This window comes from Lemur catta, chromosome 1 (genome assembly GCF_020740605.2).
Source record: "Lemur catta isolate mLemCat1 chromosome 1, mLemCat1.pri, whole genome shotgun sequence".
Lineage (NCBI taxonomy): Eukaryota > Metazoa > Chordata > Mammalia > Primates > Lemuridae > Lemur > Lemur catta.
This window is the reverse complement of record NC_059128.1, coordinates 96720317-96739593: the sequence shown is the minus strand read 5'-3', so window position 1 is coordinate 96739593 and position 19277 is coordinate 96720317. Positions and strand designations below refer to the sequence as shown.

The 19277-nt window shown below is 51.9% G+C and overlaps 1 protein-coding gene across 1 annotated transcript in view; it reads right to left on the bottom strand.

Moving 5' to 3' along the window:
* Positions 1-19277, bottom strand: part of SMAD6 (SMAD family member 6) — a 73766-nt gene that overhangs the window by 49295 nt on the left and 5194 nt on the right. The window contains exons 2-3 of the mRNA XM_045541534.1: positions 14986-15042; positions 11067-11147 (exon numbers count right to left, since the gene is read on the bottom strand). Coding sequence (XP_045397490.1) covers positions 11067-11147; positions 14986-15042 — 138 coding nt within the window. The remainder of the gene's footprint in view (positions 1-11066; positions 11148-14985; positions 15043-19277) is intronic.

The window sequence follows — 19277 nt, the reverse complement described above, 5'->3', positions numbered from 1 at the left end:
CCCAGCCTCGGCGGCAGCTTCCTCCCAGCCCACACGGTCCATTTAGGAAACTGCATTTGCCCGGCCTCACTAGGAAGGGATTTTTTCCCCAGTCTTTCCTATTAGATTCTACGTTTCCTGAGAAGGCCCTGCCTCCTGGGTATCTTCTGCTCCCCACGAGAACACTTGATTCCCAGTTCACTTAGTTCCCATTCACTGAAAATTAACCGTGTGCCAAGCACACTCATCTGTCCCTACGTGATCTTTATGACACCCCAGGAGCTGCTGCCGAGCCCCCCATTGAAACACAGCTACAAAGGGCAGGTAAGCGGGGTGGACAGCGGGTCTGTCTGGCCCCAAGGCCTGGGCTCGTCGCCCCTGCCTTCTCGGGTCCCCAGCGTTCCTCAGCCAGCGCTACCCTCCACGCCACACCCCACCTCCAGGTCTACAAGCAGGCCGTGGCAGAGCCCTGTGGCCCTTTTTAATTATCAGTAAAGCTGTTCAGACCCAAGGGAGGCACCAGGGCACAGAGGGTGCCAGGGCTCAGGCGGGGCCGACCCAGCTCTCCCGGGCGCTCACAGAGCACCCACGGTCCTGCATGAGGCGGACAAGACAACATCCTGACGCCGGAGGTGGGCAGAGGCTCAGCTTTAGCTGAGTGTCTCTAAGTAAATGTCACCGTAGCCACCCAGACTCAGTTTTCTCATCTGAAAACGGGATGTTTCAACACCGGCTTCACCAGGCTGTGGCAAGAATCTGCCACGCCTAGCACTCTGGGAGGCCGAGGTGGGAGGATGGCTCCGAGGTCAGGAGTTCAGGACCAGCCTGAGCAAGAGCGAGACCCCGTCTCTACTAAAAATAGAAAGAAATTATATGGACAACTAAAAATATATACAGAAAAAATTAGCCGGGCATGGTGGCGCATGCCTGCAGTCCCAGCTACTCGGGAGGCTGAGGCAGGAGGATCGCTTGAGCCCAGGAGTTTGAGGTTGCTGTGAGCGAGGCTGATGTCACAGCACTCACTCTAGCCCGGGCAACAGAGCGAGACTCTGTCTCAAAAAAAAAAAAAAAAGAATCTGCCACGTAAGCGCCTGGTGACACTCAGAGGGATGGGCAGACGTAACCTCTTCGGTGCTCTCGCACGGCGAGCCCCCAGGACACAGATCCCAGCTGATGGGGCCAGCGCCAGGGCAGCTCACAAATGGAACAGGCTGTCTCAGGACACTGCGTGCACCCACACCCAGAAGCACACGCCGAGGGCCCAGACACAGAAGGGACTCCTGTCCTGTGGGGAAGATGGCCTGGGTGCCCTGGGTCCCTTCCAGGTGCATCTCGACCAGGATCCTTAACCAGATTGGATGTTAGAATCACCTGGGGAAGAAACAAAAAAAAAACCCAATGCCCAGTCCAGCCCCAAGCATTTCTGGAATGGCGTCTGAACTTCTCAAAAACTCTTCAGGGGACTGAGGTACAACTGAGTTAGACCAAGTGACCCATTTGACAGACGGGCAGACCAAGTGGAAGCAGTTTGAGACTACCAAGAGATGTGGGACAGAGTCAGGACTAGGACCTGGGTCTCCTGGGCCCCTGACTGGGGGCGGGGGCACTACCTTTAGACTTGAGGAAGGCCCTGGGGCCCTCTCTGGCCTTTGCCCTGTGAGGGAGAAGGCAGGCGGCCAGGTGGGAAGAGATGGGGGCTGTCTACTGAAGAGCCTGGGCCCCCCTCCACCCTCCTCAGCTCCTGTCTCAGCTCCAACAGCAGCGGTAGCCCCAGAGATCCCAGCCCCGGCCCCCCAACCCAAGTCAGAGTCTCCTTGGGCCAGAGACCGACAACATGAGCTGAGACAGTCCGGGGGTGTGGGGAAGCCACAGCCTCTTTGCGAAATCTGTTCTGTTCTGCTTTGAACCCTGGGAGGAGGGCCAGGGGAGTGCACCCCTCTGTGAATCACAAACACAATCCCAACACCTACTGCATGCCAGGCCCTGAGCTGGGCGCTGGGAAGGGGAGACTCAGGCCCTGCCCTCAGAGTCAAGCTCCTGACCCCATCCCCAACATCTGCCCTCAGGGAGCAGCTTGGGGTCCTCCCTTTGGAAGCAGTGCTCCCTCTTCTCCAGCGATCCTGGGGGGGAGGCCTGGGATGGACCCCGCACATCCCTTAGGCCCAGCAGCCCCCTCAGTCTTCAGGGCAGAACCTCAGGTCTAGAGCAGACATGTGGTTTCAGAAGACCACTAAGCTGCTGAGTGGAGGGCCAGGACCGGACACCTGGGCTGGGGACCTTCCCTTCAGTGCCAGACATAAGGCAGTGGACAGCAGGGCTGAGGAAGGTGAGTGGAGATAGGCCGCCGGTCGGGGAGAGCCAGTCTTGGGGCACCCTGGGCACATGCACCCTGTCTGCGGAGGTACCTGCTGGACACCCCATTTCACCTCATTCTGCCGAAGAGGCCGGAGCCGGAACAGCTGTGCCCCACCCCAGTCCCTCTTCCAGTGATCCTCACTGGCCACATCTGCCCAGCAAAACCCCTCACCTTAGCTGCCTCCCACGGCTACTGAGACGCCCAACAGTGTCCCCAGCCCAGCCCAGCCTGGCCCCTTCTGATTTCAGGCTGTGTGACGGAGCCAACTTCCTCTCCCTCTGCCCTGCCTGGCACGGAAGGCCCAACCTCTCCCTGCTCTGTCCAGCACTGGCACTACCCCGGCCAGCTCCAAGGGATCCAAATGACTTCCAGGCCCCTATCTGGGAGCCCCCACCTCTCCTTTTAAAGATCAATTAAAGCCTTGGCAACGATTCACCTTGCAATCTGGAACAGTGGCTTTGATGTCCACTCCAGACATGAGACCTCTGTTTCTCCAGACCTAGGAACTGCTACCACACGGTGGGGCGGGGGGGGGGGGGGGTCCGTCCCTCGGGCCAGGGCAGCCCTGCTTCGCGTCAGTGCCAGCCCCAGGCCTTACCCTCTCTGGTGGGAGGGTGCCAGGCCCCGACTGGGGGCATGGGGAACTGGCCCGTGAGTGGCAGGAATTCTTTCCACAAAGGGCAACTGGAAAAGCAATGCTTCCCTTGGTGGCCAAGGGCCAAGGAGGGAAAATGTTTAATATAAAAACATCTGACAAAGTGCCTTCGGGATATATTTTCTGCATCAAAGAAGTAGCTCTTGGCAACAGCCACTCTACCCTGACAAGGAAACTTTCGAGCGCTGCTCCCGATTGTTACAGATGCCTGTGGAAAGCACGCCAGTGGCGACAGGAGGAGGGCGGGCTGTGGGGCCCGGCACACAGATGGTTATGATTAGGCTGGATGTGACCAAACGCAGTTTCTGGAATTCCAGGTCTCCTCAGAAAACCTGCCGGTTCCCCCGATGATGCAGGCCACTGAGGTGCAGCGAGGGGTCAGCGCTGTCTGCCACCAGCTCGGAGCTGAGCAGCCCTGGAGGTGACCAACACCCCTCACCCAGCAGCCTCCTCTCAGAAGCCCGCCCACCCACCATCTCTCTGCTCATTCGTTCATTCACCCACCAACCAGCCCACGAGAGCCACTCAGGGGCCTGGCTGACAGTTCATGCTGAATCTCGGGTACCCAGGGACACAGAAGCTCCAGAAGCTGAAAGACCACGTTTGAGTCCCGAATCTTCCAGGGACAAAGAAGATGCTCATCAGACACTGGGGAACCCAACAGGTGCCAGACTGCCTGGGTTCCAGTCCCAGTTCTACTGTTTTCTAGCTGGGTAACCTTTGGCAAGTTACTTAACCTCTCGGAGCCTTAGTTACGTCTTCCTTTAATTTGGCTAATAAAAGTGGCCACCTCATAGAATTGTTGAGAGTATGCCATAAATGAATATCGCAGAGCTCGGTGCTAGCTGTGATTATCAAATATGTCTGATGATCTGTCTGCATTTCTATGTGCTCTCTCTGGATCTCCTTGTCTTAGGCAAAAATTCACTCACTCATTCATTGATTCCACAATGACCCCCTGCTAAGGGCTAGGCCCAGTGCTAGATGCCAAACAAGGTCCTTCAGGACCAAGTATATCCCAGGGTTGCCTGGCGCCCATGACCATGATCCCTCTGTTCCAGCTCGTTCCTCCAGTGTTCAGGACAAGCTCTCTAAACTCATCTTCTTCCATTCCCCCATCTCTCACAAACTCGTAGAACATACAGTGCTGCTGCATGCCTCCTTGCCTTTGCACAAGCTATTCCTTTTACCTGACAAGCAATCTATAGTCTGTTGTCTTCTCAGTGAACTCTTACTCACTCTACAAAACCCAACTCTAAATCACCTTAATCTCTGTTAAGCTTTCCCTGAAGACCCCCATTCCCACTCCAACAGAGTCCCTTGCCTTGACTCTGTGCTAGCGCTTAGCCTTGGCCACATCTCTAGGGTAGCACTTAGCACAGTCGTTCACCATTCTTTGCTTGTTGTCTGCCTCTTCTTCTAGCCCATCAGCACCTAGAGGGGAAGGTCTAGGCTTTCTCCGTTTTGTATCACCTGCCACTGGCATGCAGGTTCTGAATAAATATTTAATACATTGACTTGTCACTCAAAAGCTTACAGTCAAGAATCACAATGGCCCTGAGGTCCTTTGTCAGGGGTCCCAGGGAGTCTAAAAGCTGTGTGACCTCTAGTGAGTCAGTTGCCATCTCTGGGCCTTGGGTTCTTCATCAGTCCAGTGTACCCCCACTGGAATGTCTAAGCTTCAGCACCCTGAGATGAGGGGGGTCCAGGAAAACAATACTCTCCCTCTGCATGGCTTTGCGCCTGGCCATAGTTGTGATGATAAAAGAAGCTCAGATGCCCCAGGCCAGAAGCCTTACCTCTCTGGCCACCTGCTAAAGCCCAGGAGCCCACAGCCCAGAACACAGCAGCACGAAGGGGGTCTCTGAGGTCAGTGACCCAGTGGCCCCAATGTACAGCTGAGCAAACTGAGACTCGAGAACAGGGATCTGTCTGAGGTCGCACAGCAGGGAAAGGGCAAAGCCAAGCCCAGAACCCACTCTGGCGCACTGTCCATCACCCCACATCGCCTCTTGGCAGGCCCGGCTGGCTGGACGCCCTCCTCAACTGCCTGGTCCCCCAGAACTTCTGCAGTCACCCCTGTTACCCCTGCCCTCTGACCCTCATACCTCTGCCCTAGCCCAGGAAGAAGGGGGTCCCTCTGTGAGGTACTCAGGAGGTTTTAAGGTGGGAAGATTTTTTCCTTCCCTTTGGCTGATCAAAGCTAAAAAGACACATGGCAAGGGCCCGAGGTGGGTAGGGTACACTGTCGACCTCGGGATGGGAGCCCAGTGCCCCCCTCCACTACCACCCTGCCCAGGGGAGGCGAGGAGGTTGGGGCCATTTCTGAATTAGAAACAGCAGGCTGGTCCTGGCCAGACTCAGCGTTGAGTCTGGCAACCTGTCCCCCACCTACGCTGGGGCCTGACCTCCGCAGATAGGCAGAGTGGGCACGGCCACACCCAAGAGCCACCCTTAAACCCATGGGGACTGATGTATGTAGGTTCAAGTCTGATTGTATCAGGGCACCATTCACCCCAAGCTCCAGGTGAAACGTCCTTCCTGCTCTCCAAAGCCCAATGAAACCCTCTTCTATCCCCTGCCCTCCCGCCTTCCCTTCCAAACCACTCAGCATGCAGCACCCCAGACCCAGGCAATGAGTGGTGCCATGCAGCAGCAACATTACCCAGGCCCCATCACTCAGTTGTGATCAGTTTGTGAAAATTCACTAAGCTAAACACTTACATGTGCACTCTGTATAGTTCAGTAAAAATGTTTGAAAAAATCTTACCTAAGCCCTGGCCTTCCCCTGCCTCATCTCCCACCAACGTCAGTGCTTTGCCTCCCAATCTCTCCAAACTCCTTTGGTTTCTCAACATCAAGCTCTTTTCACACCTCCAGGCCTTTGCATATGCGAGTCCTTCTACCTGGAATGCTCCAAATCCTGCCCCTTTGGTAGACTTCCACTCATCCTGTAAAACCTAACCTTGATACCACCTCTCTCAGGAAGACTTCCAGGGCTGCCTTCCTACCATGCCAAGAATGCATCACTAATCCCTTCCTCCTCTTGTTTCTTTTTGTATCTTTACCTATCTGGGAGTACCTTGAGGGCAGAGATGATGTAATTTTCATCTCTGCCCTCCCCACCCCAGTGCCTGGAATACTTGAACAGCCACACCCACCACATGCAATGTGCTAGTCTTGGCTAATTCACAGGCCATCACCTCATTTAACCCTCACCACAAAGGACATGCTGTTATCATTCCCATTTCACAGGTGAGAAAACTGAGGGTCAAAGCAATTGAGTGGTTGGCCCAAGGTCACACAACTAATAAATGGCAGTGCTGGGGCTTGAACCCATTGATACAGAGCCTGTCACCACTGTGAGGGCTCTGTACACACTGGCTCGACTGAACTGAGTACCAAGGCAAACAGAGCTCTAGAGTCTGCGTTAGACGAGGGTGTTAGATGCATGGTTGGGCCTACGATCAAGGACACTGCAGGAGCCATACTGCACACACACTCCTCGCCCAGCTGCCGTAGCACTGACAGGGCACCTTGAGGGTCTGCTGAGTGGAACGAGCAAAAGGGCAGGCAGTTCCTACCAGGTGGCAGCGGGCAAGCAGCATGGACCCACCTAGGTTGCCACCTGGCTCCACCTGCTTATGCTTGCTGTGTGGCCGTCAGCCATTCTCCTAACCTCTCTGAGCCGTTGTTCCCAAACTGTCAAGCTATAGAATGCAAGAATCTACAGAATGATCTCTGCCCTCAGAGAGTTTACACTCTGGTTCGTGGAAGAAAGGCATCCACATTCAGTTCAGCCCCCAACTCTCCATGTCGTCTCTCGTGGCTCCCTTCCTTTCCTGGGCCTTCTCCTCGGTAAAGTGGGGGGCTTGCCCCGACTCACATAGCTCTAAAGAAACCAGCATGCTGTGAGGACTCAGATACCAGCACATCCAGCCAAGATCACCAGAAAGGACTTGCCTGATCCCCATGATGGGCAACATACACCATGCCTTGCATACAGCAGGTGCTTAGTAAAGCAGTTGAACAGTTATCCAACAGGCACTAGAATAAGATGCCAGAAAGAAGCTGCTGGTCCTCCAGAAGCCAGTGCCCCACGCCCCGCCCCACAGCACGGAGTCAGGCAGGCAGCCCCACCACCTCAGGCTCCCGCCAAGTGACCCAGAGCCTCAGCCAGCCCCACCTGACTGGGGCTCCTTCCCTCACCAGGGCATAAAGCCCTTGTGTCATGCTCATTCTGTTCTTCTAGGCTAGAATAGGAGGTGGGGGGAGATCCTGCCCTCCCTCCCCAGCCTACCTCAGAACTGCCATCCCCACATTGCCCCTCATCATGCAATTCTTTCAATTATGGCATATTCTACTTTTAAGTTGCAAAGGAAAGGGCTGCCTACCAGCCACTCACACTTTAGTATGAATTTCTTTATTAGCTCCTCTTGCTTTCCTCCCTAGACTAAACTGAAATCAAGGGAATGGGAAAGGAATGGAAATGTTGCAGACAAGAGAATGGCCTGAGGGGGCCTTGGCCCAGGCAGGGGACAGCAGCCCAGGCCCTGTGTTAGGCCAGGAAACCAGAGTGCCAGAGTTTGAAGGCACCCCAAAAGGGAACTCTAGTTTCTCAACCTTTCCCAAATCCTACTGAAGACTCCAGGCGTAAGGATCTTCAGATTTGGTAAAATCTCCATTCTAACACCCTCGCCCCCCCCCCAAAGTATCCTTGCTGAAGTCACCTGCCCCCTCTGAGCTTCAGTTTGTCATCTGTTTAGTGGGGGTCACGTTTCCAAATTTGGAGGCGGTGTAGACAGCAGATGCGAGCGTCCCGTCATTTATTCAGAGAGCTGAAACAAGATTTTCCTGCTGCCCTCGCCCTGCCCACCCATGCGTCCTTGCCTGCCTGGGCCTGGACTGAGCCTCAAAATCCCCACCATTCCCCACAGTGGCCTCAGCAACTGGACAGGAAAGCAAAGCAGAGACCTTGGAGCAGGATAAAAATAGACAGCTCTAGGCCAGGCACTGGGATTGTCATTTTGCGAGACAAACAAGGGCAGTCTCCATCCTGGGGCTGCAGACACCCTGCTGCCTGTCCCCAGACACCGCCATGAACCAGGCTCCCAGGGTCAGCAGCCCCTCAGGACACAGAGGGCAGGAGGAGGTGGGCAGCTGGCTGGTGTGATCTCTGGGTGGTCTGCTAGGTGTGCCCAGCGGAGTCCTGGAGGCCTGGATGAGCACACAGCCCTGTGCCCTTGCTACCCTCTCACCCCCACCCTGGGATTTAAATCAAGACCGGCTGCCCCCAGGCTCCTTTGACTGGTCTACTTTGCCCCCATTGGGGTCTGGCTCAGGGAGGGGGATGGGGACCCTGGCTGTGGACCACTGGGCAGAGCCCTCAGGGTAGGAGCTGGGTAGTCATGCTGCCTAATCTCACATCCCAAGCCTGCCACTTCCAACTGGGGCAGGCGGCCCACCAATGAGCCTCAGTTTCCTCATTTGTAAGATGGAGAGAATAGTACCTGTCTCACTGGGTTGTGGTAGAGAGTCAATGAAATGGGAAATGCTGGCACTCAGTGAAGTGGCTGGCATGTCATGAGCATCAGTAAATGTCAACTGCTGTCATCATCAGCACCATCATCATCATCTGTCCTTGAACAACAAAGGCCCTGGCCTGGCTCCGCACACTGTGCCCACCTCTGCCCCTCACCTTTCTGAGGTCACCTCCCACCCTGCCCTCCTGCACAACCTTGCATTCCATCTTTGCAGGATGACTCAAGCCTTCATCATCCACCAAGACCTGTCACCCGTCTGAGCGTTCCCCCAACCCCAAGGCCTCCCTTCCTAAGCATGTCCTCCAGCGAGACAGCCAGCACAGCCCCAAGTCTGCGAGCTCCAGCAGGCAGGGGGCAGCTCTAACCCACAGGGTAAGCTTGAAAATACGAACAGCGAGTCCCCCGAGGGGAGGGGACACACATCATCCCTGGAAGGAGCCAGGATGACCATAAAGGGGAACTCCACTCACCTACTGAGCCCACCCAGAACTCAGACCAAAGCCCATCAAGACCTCATCCAATCTCCTTGCCAGAGGAAATCCCAAATTTTCTCCCCAAATCCTTCAGCCCCGTAGAATTCCAAGCCACTGGATGCAAAACTGTCTCATGAGAGCCACACAACCCTCATCCCCAGTAAAGAGCAGCAGGGACCTCCTCACTGTCCAGTACCAGAGACTCCGCTCTGGGATATCTGGGCAGAAATCCCAAATACAGGCCCATTGGGCCCCAAAACCTAATGGCCTGGGACGGGGGAGGGGTATGTCTCTGGGGACCTCCCAGCCTCCAGAGGGTGCTGTCCCCTAGGAACCAGAGTGGGCGGGGCCTCCTGCAGGTGCTCTGGGGTCTGCTTCCAACCCGAGCCACACGCCAGGCCCCCTCTGGGATGACTGGGATCAATTGAGACCATGTCTGCAAACACCCTGAAACTGTAAGGCAGTTAGGTACACATAGGTACAAAAGTTTCCATTAACAAGAGCAGGACAGAGGATATAAAAAAAATTCCCCATCCATCCAGACCAGTGCCAGTGCAGTCCACCTAAACCAAATACGCTCTGAGGGCTGGCAATGACATAAAGTCATAAATTCAGAAATACTTTTAAGCCCCTTGCTTCAAAATTATATGTGGCCTCCATCCACATAAGTGCAGAGGAAAAAGAATGGATTGAAATGTTAACTTGTGTTCATCTGTCTGGGTCTTTGCGGGAAAGAGATTATAACCAAATAGGGTCAAAACACAGAGAAGAGAAGGGAGTGGCCCAAACAGAAGGGCCACCAGAGACCAGAAGGTAGACTGGAGTAGGACCCAGGAGACCCGGACCCCAGTACCAGCTGTGCCACGAGCACCCTGCTTCGGCTTCCACGCTCCCCATCTTTGAAAGCACCATACTGTAGAGGGCTCCCAGGGTTGTGGTGACAATAGGGAGCGGATGGGGAAGGGTTCATGGCCAGGCAGCCGTGAGCAGCCAGCACTGTCACCTTACAGCCACGGGGAGAGTATGACAAGGATGACAGACGGGACACTTTGTGGGAAATACATTTATCAAAGGTACATTTGACCCTTGCAGAGAAGTGGGGGACAGAACAGTAGTGAGGGGTGTAGACCTTGGAGATAAAAGTTCTGCCACCATGTGACCCTGGGCAAGTCACTTTACCTCTCGGTTTTCCCAGAAAGCACAGGGGCTGATGACACAGCCTGGCCCAGAGTAAACACTCAATAAATGCCATGCTGACTGTTGTCCTACTGCTATAGTGGCATGGACATGGGAGGAGACGGATGGCTCAGATGCAGACCAACAGTGACCCATCCGTGCCCACTTGGGTCTCACTCAGCACACCTCCAGGCCATGCTCCCACAGAGCCCCACAGACCTTGCCACTGCCCCTACATCGACCTCTCTTTCCTCAAGGGAAGCCTGATATAGATATTCCTCCAAATGCTGGGATCCCTATGGCCAGCTTTTAATTACAGACGCTGGGGGGCTCCAAACCAGCATTCTATTTCCTGTCCCAGTGTGCGCTGCTCAGAGAGAGACGCAGAAACCACTGGCCTTTGGCAAACCCCTCACTTGCCAGATCCTCCCTGCAAGCTCATGCTTCCCCCTCCTCCCCTCTCTCCTGACCCTTCAAGTCGGTCCCTCCCCCAGAGTGGGGACAGGACGAACGTGCCACCCATCCACTTTGCTGCCTCTTGCAGCTGGGGATGGGGATCCCTTGCTAAAATCAGAGCTGGAGAGCTGTGCCAGGTTTTTATCATTTTTCCATGAGAGACAGGTAGGGCCAACTGGTTAAAACATGGTGGACAGGCTCTTTCAAAGTTAGCATCTTCAGGTTGCACGCATACATACAGACTGCTCTTAAGCCCACCAACACCAGCAATCAGCACATTGGCAGTCCTCCCATCCAACAAGTGGGAGGGAAAGGGAAACAAAAAGAAGGGGGGAAACATAAAGACTTGCACCGAGCACCCCCGCCCCACCGGTCCCCTTGGATAAAGTTCAACACAACAGCAACACACAAAGAGAAAACATGCCAACCTGAGAATTCACCCGGAGCAGTGGTGACGAGGGAGTTGGTGGCCTCCGTTTCAGTGTAAGACAATGTGGAATCGGACAGATCTGCGGGAGGAAAGAGAAAGAGAACTTAGTTGGCCATGGGGCACTGCTCTTTCCTTCTTTCTCATGCATCCGTGTGTGCGTGCGTGTGTGTGCATGTGTGTGTGAGTGTGTGTGTGCGTGTGTGTGTGTGCGTGTGCGTGTGCATGTGCGTGTGTGTGTGTGTGTATGTGTGTGTGTGCCTGCAACGGGCAGCGTATCCCTCACAACTTTCCGGTGCCATTCGGTAACCCCATCCCAGGATTACCTGAGACCAGACCAGCCAGCCCAGGGACTCTTCTGGAAAACGCTGACTGCTGCGACCCTGGCACCTGAAAAAGTTCCAATTGCTCTGACCACAGAAATAACCCAAGTTCAGGGGGCCAAGCAAGTAGCAACTTGGAGCCTCCTTGGGTAAAGTTAAATTAAGCCCCTAAACAATTCTCAGTTGCTGTACTTAATTACAACCATTAAAATTCTTGAAGCTGTTCCTTCTTGCTTCCTTCCTTCCTTCTATCCTTCCTTCCTCCCTCCCGCTGGAGCTGGGAAAACTTTGTTTTAACAAGTCACCAGCCATCCTCACTCTGTCCTGCTTACACCCCTCTAATTAAGGGCTCAAGCATTTGCTCTCAGATTAACTTTGTTTTCTGTCTCCCCTCCCCCACTCCCTAACATCCAAACCTGCTCACAGAGCAACTTCCAATGCCTGCTCTGCTTTTCTTAAGGCGTTCATTTTTTTTTTAAAGTAGTTTTAAGTGCTTCATATGGCGTGCATTATTTGTTTTCCCTTGTCTGCAGTGCCGTTAGACAGGAAAGGGAAATTCTTTTGCACATTTCTCTTGAACACTGAGCTGCTAGCTTGACAAGCCAATGCCTTTTGGGACAGGCAGACTTGGAAAATTTTTCCTGGGCCCGTGCCTCTGCTACCAGCAATGGGTGTTGTCCCCGTTAAGGGACAGGCCCATCCAAGAGTGGGAAGGCATGTTCCCGGAGGCCTAGAGCACATCCCTCCTCTTCCCACCCAGCACAACCCAGGTCTGGCTCAGCCAGCCCCACCTGGCCCCACCTGGCCCAGCAGAGCCACTCCAGGCAGGGGATTCCTGGGACAACACCATTAGCCTAGGCCCTAGCTAGCTAGAATTCCATTCAATCCTGCAGGAATTTCTTCCTTTTACCACATGGCTTGGGGAGTGGGAAGATGAAACATTAACCAACTTGGCCCTTTTTTTTTTTTTTTTTTATTTCCCACTTGCCAGATGCTGACTGGGTGTTCTGGGTTTTATTTTGTTTTTTGGTCTCATGTGATCAAAGAGGCTTAGAAGTGAACTGGCTTTTTGTTTATGAAAAAGCAACAATGCAAGGAAAAGAAAATAATACAAAAAAATAACTCGGACTATTTATCAGGGCATGAAAAAGTTATCTGCTGGTAAAATGTGTTAGAAGACAAATAAGGACACACAGAAAATGTTTCAAAACAAAACAAAACCAAAGAAATGCTCGATGCCTAAGTGAGAACTTCTTAAAAGAGTTTTGCTTTAATACCTAACGTTCCCAAAGTGCTCGATGCCCAGACAGAGCCCTGCTGCCATTTCTCATCTGAAGCAGCGACATTACAAGCTGAGTCCTACTTCTTCATGAACTGCTGTGGAGCCAACGCAGACAGCACTGTGAGGTTTCCAGAAGGATCCGAACGACAAGTGGTTTCCACCTTTCACAGCTAGTAAGTCCTTATCGCACCCTCACCAAACCCTCACATCTAGTGTTTCTAGTGAGGCCCCGGATGGTGTCACAGTGGCTGTTGTAGAAAAGAATGTCCCCAACCTCCATCCCTTCTGAAGCCCCAAGGAGGGACCCTGTCTGCAAACTGGAGCCCCAGGATTGAGTCCCACCTCCACTATCAGTCAAGCAATGGCGGGGTCACCAACTTCCCTGTAAAGAGAGCACACACTTTCAGCTATGCGAACCACACACTCTCGGTTACAGCTACTCAGTGCTGCCGCCGTAGCTCGGAAGTAGCCACAGGCGACACGGAAACAGACACGTGTGGCTGTGTCCCAGTAAAACTGTACTTCCAGACACTGACATCTGAATTTCATGTCATTTTTCACGTGTCATGAAATATTCTTCCTCTTTTGATTTTTTTTTTTAACTGCTTAGAAGAAAAAAGCCGTTCTTAGCTTGCAAGTCATGTTAAAACAGGTGGTATGCTGAGCTATATGACCACCAGCAAGTGTCACTTCCTCTTTCTGGGTCTCAGGTGTCCCACTTATAAAAGAACGGGGATACCTGTTGGTTCTGGATCCCGAATGGTCACTGTGTGGGGCTGGGTGGTGTCCCGGTTTTGCTGCTGTATCACAAGCTGACTGACAAGCCCCCAGGGCAACGATCCCTGCCTGCCATTCACACTGAGCTGCTACATGTACCCAGAACTTTCGAGGGCTTTTTTTTTTTTTCTCTAATGGAACTAGTACAATTATGCCAACTTCGGAAATGCTGAGACAGGCCTGCAAAGGAAGGATGGGGAACCACCGACCTGAATGGGGGCTGCTCTGGGTTTGTGGCTCAACCCTGCCGCTCATTAGCAGGGCAGCTCCTCCCCCTCCCTCAGCCTGATTCCTCATCTCTTAAGTGGCAGGGTCCCAACAGATGACATCTCCAGTTCCCCAAAGAACTAAAATTCCACCATCCATGGGATGATCATACTTCTGGAACAAACAACGGGGAAGCCACCATGGTTTAGCCACTGACTCACACACCCTCCTGGGACAGCCACTGCCCTCCTTGCCGGGGGAGGTCTCCTGAAGGGACCTGGTAGGCGCTTCTGACTTCACAGGGGGTGCGGCCTGGAAGGAAAACCCGAGTGGATGCCTGAGAGTCTACAACACTCACAAGTCACCTCCCAGATGATACTGACGTGATACTGGAAGGAGGCATTTACCAAAAACCAAACAAAACCCACTTTTTGTGGTCACTCGGTGGAATGTTTCAGCATCGTTGCCACGCCATCTGACTTTTAAAACTTGAGTCCCACAGGAGCTGCCTGGGTCACAAAGTTGCCCTCCTGGTACTGCTGGAGACAAACTAACTCGCCCCACCACCAGGATTCTACAGGCTCCATCACTTCTCTGGCTCCAAACCCGTGCTCTGAATCCCACTAGCAGAAACAGAGGGCCGGGCCAGGGAACAAGCCATCTCTGCTTTTCAAAGCCACATGCATCTACCCCAGAATATGGGCTGATCATCTAGGCCCCCAGGTTTTACAGAAACACACTCTGCCTCTGCATGGGAGTTGTATAAAATGACATTGCCACCTCCACTAAGCTCACCTGGGCGATAGGCCTGCCAGGGGCTTTGTGTACCCATAAACATTCTTTCCAAACATTGTAATTGTTGTTTCTGCCCAGGTGAACACCTCGGCTTAAAGAAGGGGGAAATATACAGCCCCTCTCAGCAAAGACCTCACACCCGATCTATCTGTCATGCTACTGATTAATACACACTAAAGGGAACAACTCAAGGCTGAGGGAGGGAGAGAGGAAAAGAGACACAGAAATACCAACCCACCTCCAACGAGATGCTTAAGTCAAAACCCATTCATCTCCGACAGGCCCAGTGTTTAAAGGTCACAGAGAGGTTAATGATGAGCCTTGGAATTTCAAGACGTAAATCGCCTGCTGCAGAGGCTGGGTCTGCTTTGGCCCAATTGTGGGAGTGTTTGTAAAACTTTACCCCATTTCAGTGTAACCAGCTTAGTTTCCACCCCTCCCCTCCAGCCCTCCAGCGCTGAGGCCAGACGGAGGCTGGGCTGAAGAGGAGCCAGGAATGGACACATCTCTGCAAGGGTAGGAAGGAAGGTACTTACCCAGTGGCTTGTACTCGTCAGGAGGAGACAGCCGAGAGTAGGGGGGTGGCGGTGATTCTGGAAGACAGGAGACAGCATGTCACTGCCGGGATAGGGGAGTTCACACCTGGGGTTCTACATGCTTTTAATTATTGGTTTCCTCAAATAATAAACTCATCCCCCAGGAAGGCTTCCTTTTCTCCTACCACCTCGGCTGCCCAAATCCATTAAAACAGTTAAAGCCACAGGCTTGGGGTGCAGGCAGACCTGGGCTCAATCCCTACCCTGCCACCTTTGGCTGTGTGACCTTAGGAAAATTACTCCACCTCTCTGAGCCTATTCCTCAGCTCTAAAATGAGATACAGATCTCCCAGGTTTGCCAGGACAATGTATGTAACTTGGCACTGTAGAAAAATACCTCCAGTATAGTAACAGTAACTATTATTACTATCACAAGAGAAATACAAGTGCAGGGGAATTCAGAGCTAGGGTTGCCAGACAAAATACGGGACGCTCAGTTCAATCTAATTTGGGATAAACATGGCATAATTTTTCAGTATAAGTATGTCCCTTGCAATATTTGTGACATACTTATGCAGAAATATTATGTGTTGTTTACTTGAAATTCAAATTTAACTAGGCATCCTGTATTTTATTTGCTAAATTTGGCAAGCCTACTCAGAGCTGAGTGCAAAAGCCCAGAAACAGAAACTCGTTTGCAAAGGAGCTGCATTAGAACTAATATTCTTGGGTATGGGGAGGATGGTCAAACTGGTTGGGAGCCAGAAAGCCAAACCCAGCTCCGATGCCTTGATAGGAGGCCCTAAACCAGTCCCTGCCAGCTCTTGGCCTCAGTCCCCCACTTTCTGAGGGGCAGGAGTGGAACACAAGCTCTCTCCAGCCTTCCAGCTCAGACTCTGTGATTCCTTATTGTCTATGGTATTTTTCTTTGGGTTTCCTTTTCATTTGCCTAAAATACTCCTCCTTAAAAACATATACTTTGCCTTCAGAAGAATTCCTTAGCCTCTTGCTTTACTGGAAGTAACAATTTGCTAAACTAAGTAACAATTTGCATGAGTAAAATGACCCTTCATTTTCTGTAAATGAAACTAAACACAATCAAATCGCAAACTAAAACAAACTCTCAGTGGTAATAAAGTGGTAATAACTATTATTAGGCAGGTATCAGTAATGACACAAGGGGTAATAAGGGTTTTTCGCAATTATAATAAGGCACAATTAGTTGCAGGAGCATTTGTTTTGCTCCATACACCCAACAAGTCTCCATCTCTTCCCTACCCTGGCCTTTCCAGCCTGAAGTTACTTCAACAAAGTGAAGGCTCTGAGGTCTAGAAACAGGGACTCTTTTGTGGACAGGGGTTAGGGAGAAGAAAAAGTGAATCACAGAGCAGCCACTGGGAAAGACACAAACATGTGCTTGATGCCTACCCTGTGTCTTGCTTCATGCCATGCACCTTCAATTTTATTTACTGAATTTTATTCCTTTAGAGCTCAGGTACAGAGTGGTTAATCATGGTCGTCAGGCACCTATTTTTACTTAATCCTTTCTCAAAAATAAAGAAATAAATAAGATGGCATTATTATTCCTATTTTACAGATGAGAAAACTGACTTGTCCATGTCCCCCAGCCAATTATGATGGACCTGGGACTTGAGGCCCAGGCCTGACTCTGCCTAAAGCCCAATGAGATGGGGAGTCAAGAGGCACCTTGACTTACACCCCGCTTCACCCCTGCTGGGTCTAGCACACCACCTGCACAGAAAGTGCTCGCGAAATGGGGACAAAGACAATAATCATGAGTATAATGGTAAAGGTGGATGCATCTGTGGACAAAGATGTGGAGAAAGAGGACCGAGGGGACCCTCTGGCCAGCCTCCCAGGACAAGGGGCATGACACAGGAAGGGCTGGAGCTCCACGGGGAAAGAGAATTAAGGCCAGTCCTTCCACTGCACAGAGCAGGAGACTGAGGCCTGGCAAGTGGAAGTGACTCCCTCAGGAGCTGGGTGTGAGCCAGGACTAGAGCCAGGTCTCTGTCCCAGCCTCACGTCCTTTCCACTACTCCCAAGAACTTGGCAGAAAGCCTGTAATTCCTCTATTAGGGTTACTTTTGCAAAAATCTGATTGGGTTGGCTGAGGCCCAGACTACATATGGCACAGAACTCTGGACATTTGCCCCCATCCCCCAGATTTGTCCCCAAAAGTGAAACTTGGCAGCAATGGGCAGTGGCAGCTGGAGTCAATGCCCTGTAACCAACCCAAGCATTTCTTCCAGAAGCTGCTAACATGGGACCCAAAAGGTAGGGGGCAGGAAGGGCTCATGAAGTCCCCCTGCAGGAGCCACCTAGGCCTTGAGTTGTAACCCATGACATGCCCAAGTTGGGGGTTTTAGTGTTATGAGTGAGACAGAAAGAAAATCCATGAACCTAAACCATCAGGCACGCCAGCTAGTGAGGAAACTACAAAGCTTTCAGGAGGGAACTCACCAGGCCCCCGTTTGCTCCAGCAAAATGGTTTGCACAGAATTCTTTAACCACAGAGACTGAGAGCTATCACTAAATTCCATTCTGAACAATAAAAAAACATGAAGGCTTATAGACTCCACCCCACAACACAGGGATTTACAATGTTAGAGACAGAAAGGGCCTTAGGGTTCACCCAACTCAACTCTTTTTACTGACAGGGAAACTGAGGTCCAGCCTGGCAAAGGACCTGTCCAACACCACACCTGAAGGTAGCTGCAGATGTTACTCTACTTCAACGAAACTAAAGGAGAGGCCAGTTAGAGGCTAATACCAGGTAACCCTCTTTTCTTTTTTTAATGAGAAAAAATTTACACGCCATAAGAAACACTCTTTTAAAATATACAATTCAGTGGTTTTTAGTATATTTATAGAATTGTGCAACCATCACCACAATCTAATTACAGGACATTTTTATCACCGTGAAAAGAAACCCTGTCCCCATTAGCAGTCACTTCCTATACCCCCTCGATCCCAAAACACTAGGCAGCCACAAATCTACTTTCTATCTCTACAGAGACGCCTATTCTAGACTTTTCATATAAATGGAATCATACAATACATGGCCTTTTGTGAGTGGCTTCTTTCATTTAGCATGATGTTTTTAAGGTTCCTCCATGTTGTAGCATTTCTCAGTACCGTACTTCACTCTTTTTTATGGCTGAATGATGTTCCATTGTTTGGAGGTACCATATTTTGTCCATTCATCAGCAATGGACATTGGGTCGTTTTTCCTTTTTGGCTGTTAGGAACATGTGCTATGAACAATACCAGGTTAAGTCTTAACTGCCACTCCCACTCTACTCCCACGTGGTGGGGCCCCACAGATCTGGAATAATGGAGTCCCAGGACACGAACTCAGGTAGACATAGTGGGAACTCAATTGAGACACTTGGTGGGTGAGACAAAAGGTCAGAAGAGAAACTATGAGCTGCCACCAGGCCCTCTGTCTACTCTCTTCTTACAAGTTGTCTTAGTACTTGCAAAAGTGTGTTAATTTTAAAATAATAACCAATATGCTCTAAACTTTAATGGGAGAACTCCTAGAGCTTTGCAGGCCCCGCTGAAAGAAATGGACATGGTAGAGAGAAAGAGAAAGAGAGGCAGAAACAGAGAGACATCAGAAACTCCAGCCCCTTCAGACATATAGCCTGGGGCATCAACTTCAGGAATCTCCTCCAACTTCCTTCACAAGCAAGAGCAGTCAGCCAGGGGCCAGTGGGCCTGAAGGCTAGCTCTCAGCTCAGCCCAGGCGTGCCTCTGGTTAGCCCCCAGGGGGTACTCAGCCTTTTGGGATCTAGACCCAAATTCTAAAGCCAGAAGAGAGTTCATAGCCTCTTCCAGTGCCTGGCAAGGTTTCAGTTTGGGACATTACCTTCCACCCCCATCTCTGCAGCTCAGCATCTTGCTTAGGAAAAGATCCACATGCCTCCCTGGGCCTCCAAGTTTCCCCCCCTCCCAAAGGGTGGCCATAGTGGGAGGGGGGCCTCCCCAGTGCCCATCCCTTCTGCCCCTAGAACCTAAAGGCTCAACCCTAAGCCCCAGGACGGGAGAGGCAGAAAAGGAGCTCCTGGCACTTTAAGGCCGGCTGAGCCTAATTGCCCAGATTCCCCTGGCAGCCAGATAAACAGCACAGCCGGCTGGCGCCAGCAAGAGGCAAACTGCACATTATCACCCCTTCCTCACCTCCAGGAGGAGTGAGGAGGAGCAGACAAGCAGGCCTAGGGGCCGAGCAGGCCGGGCGGGGGCTTGGAAGCCCAACTTGAAATTGA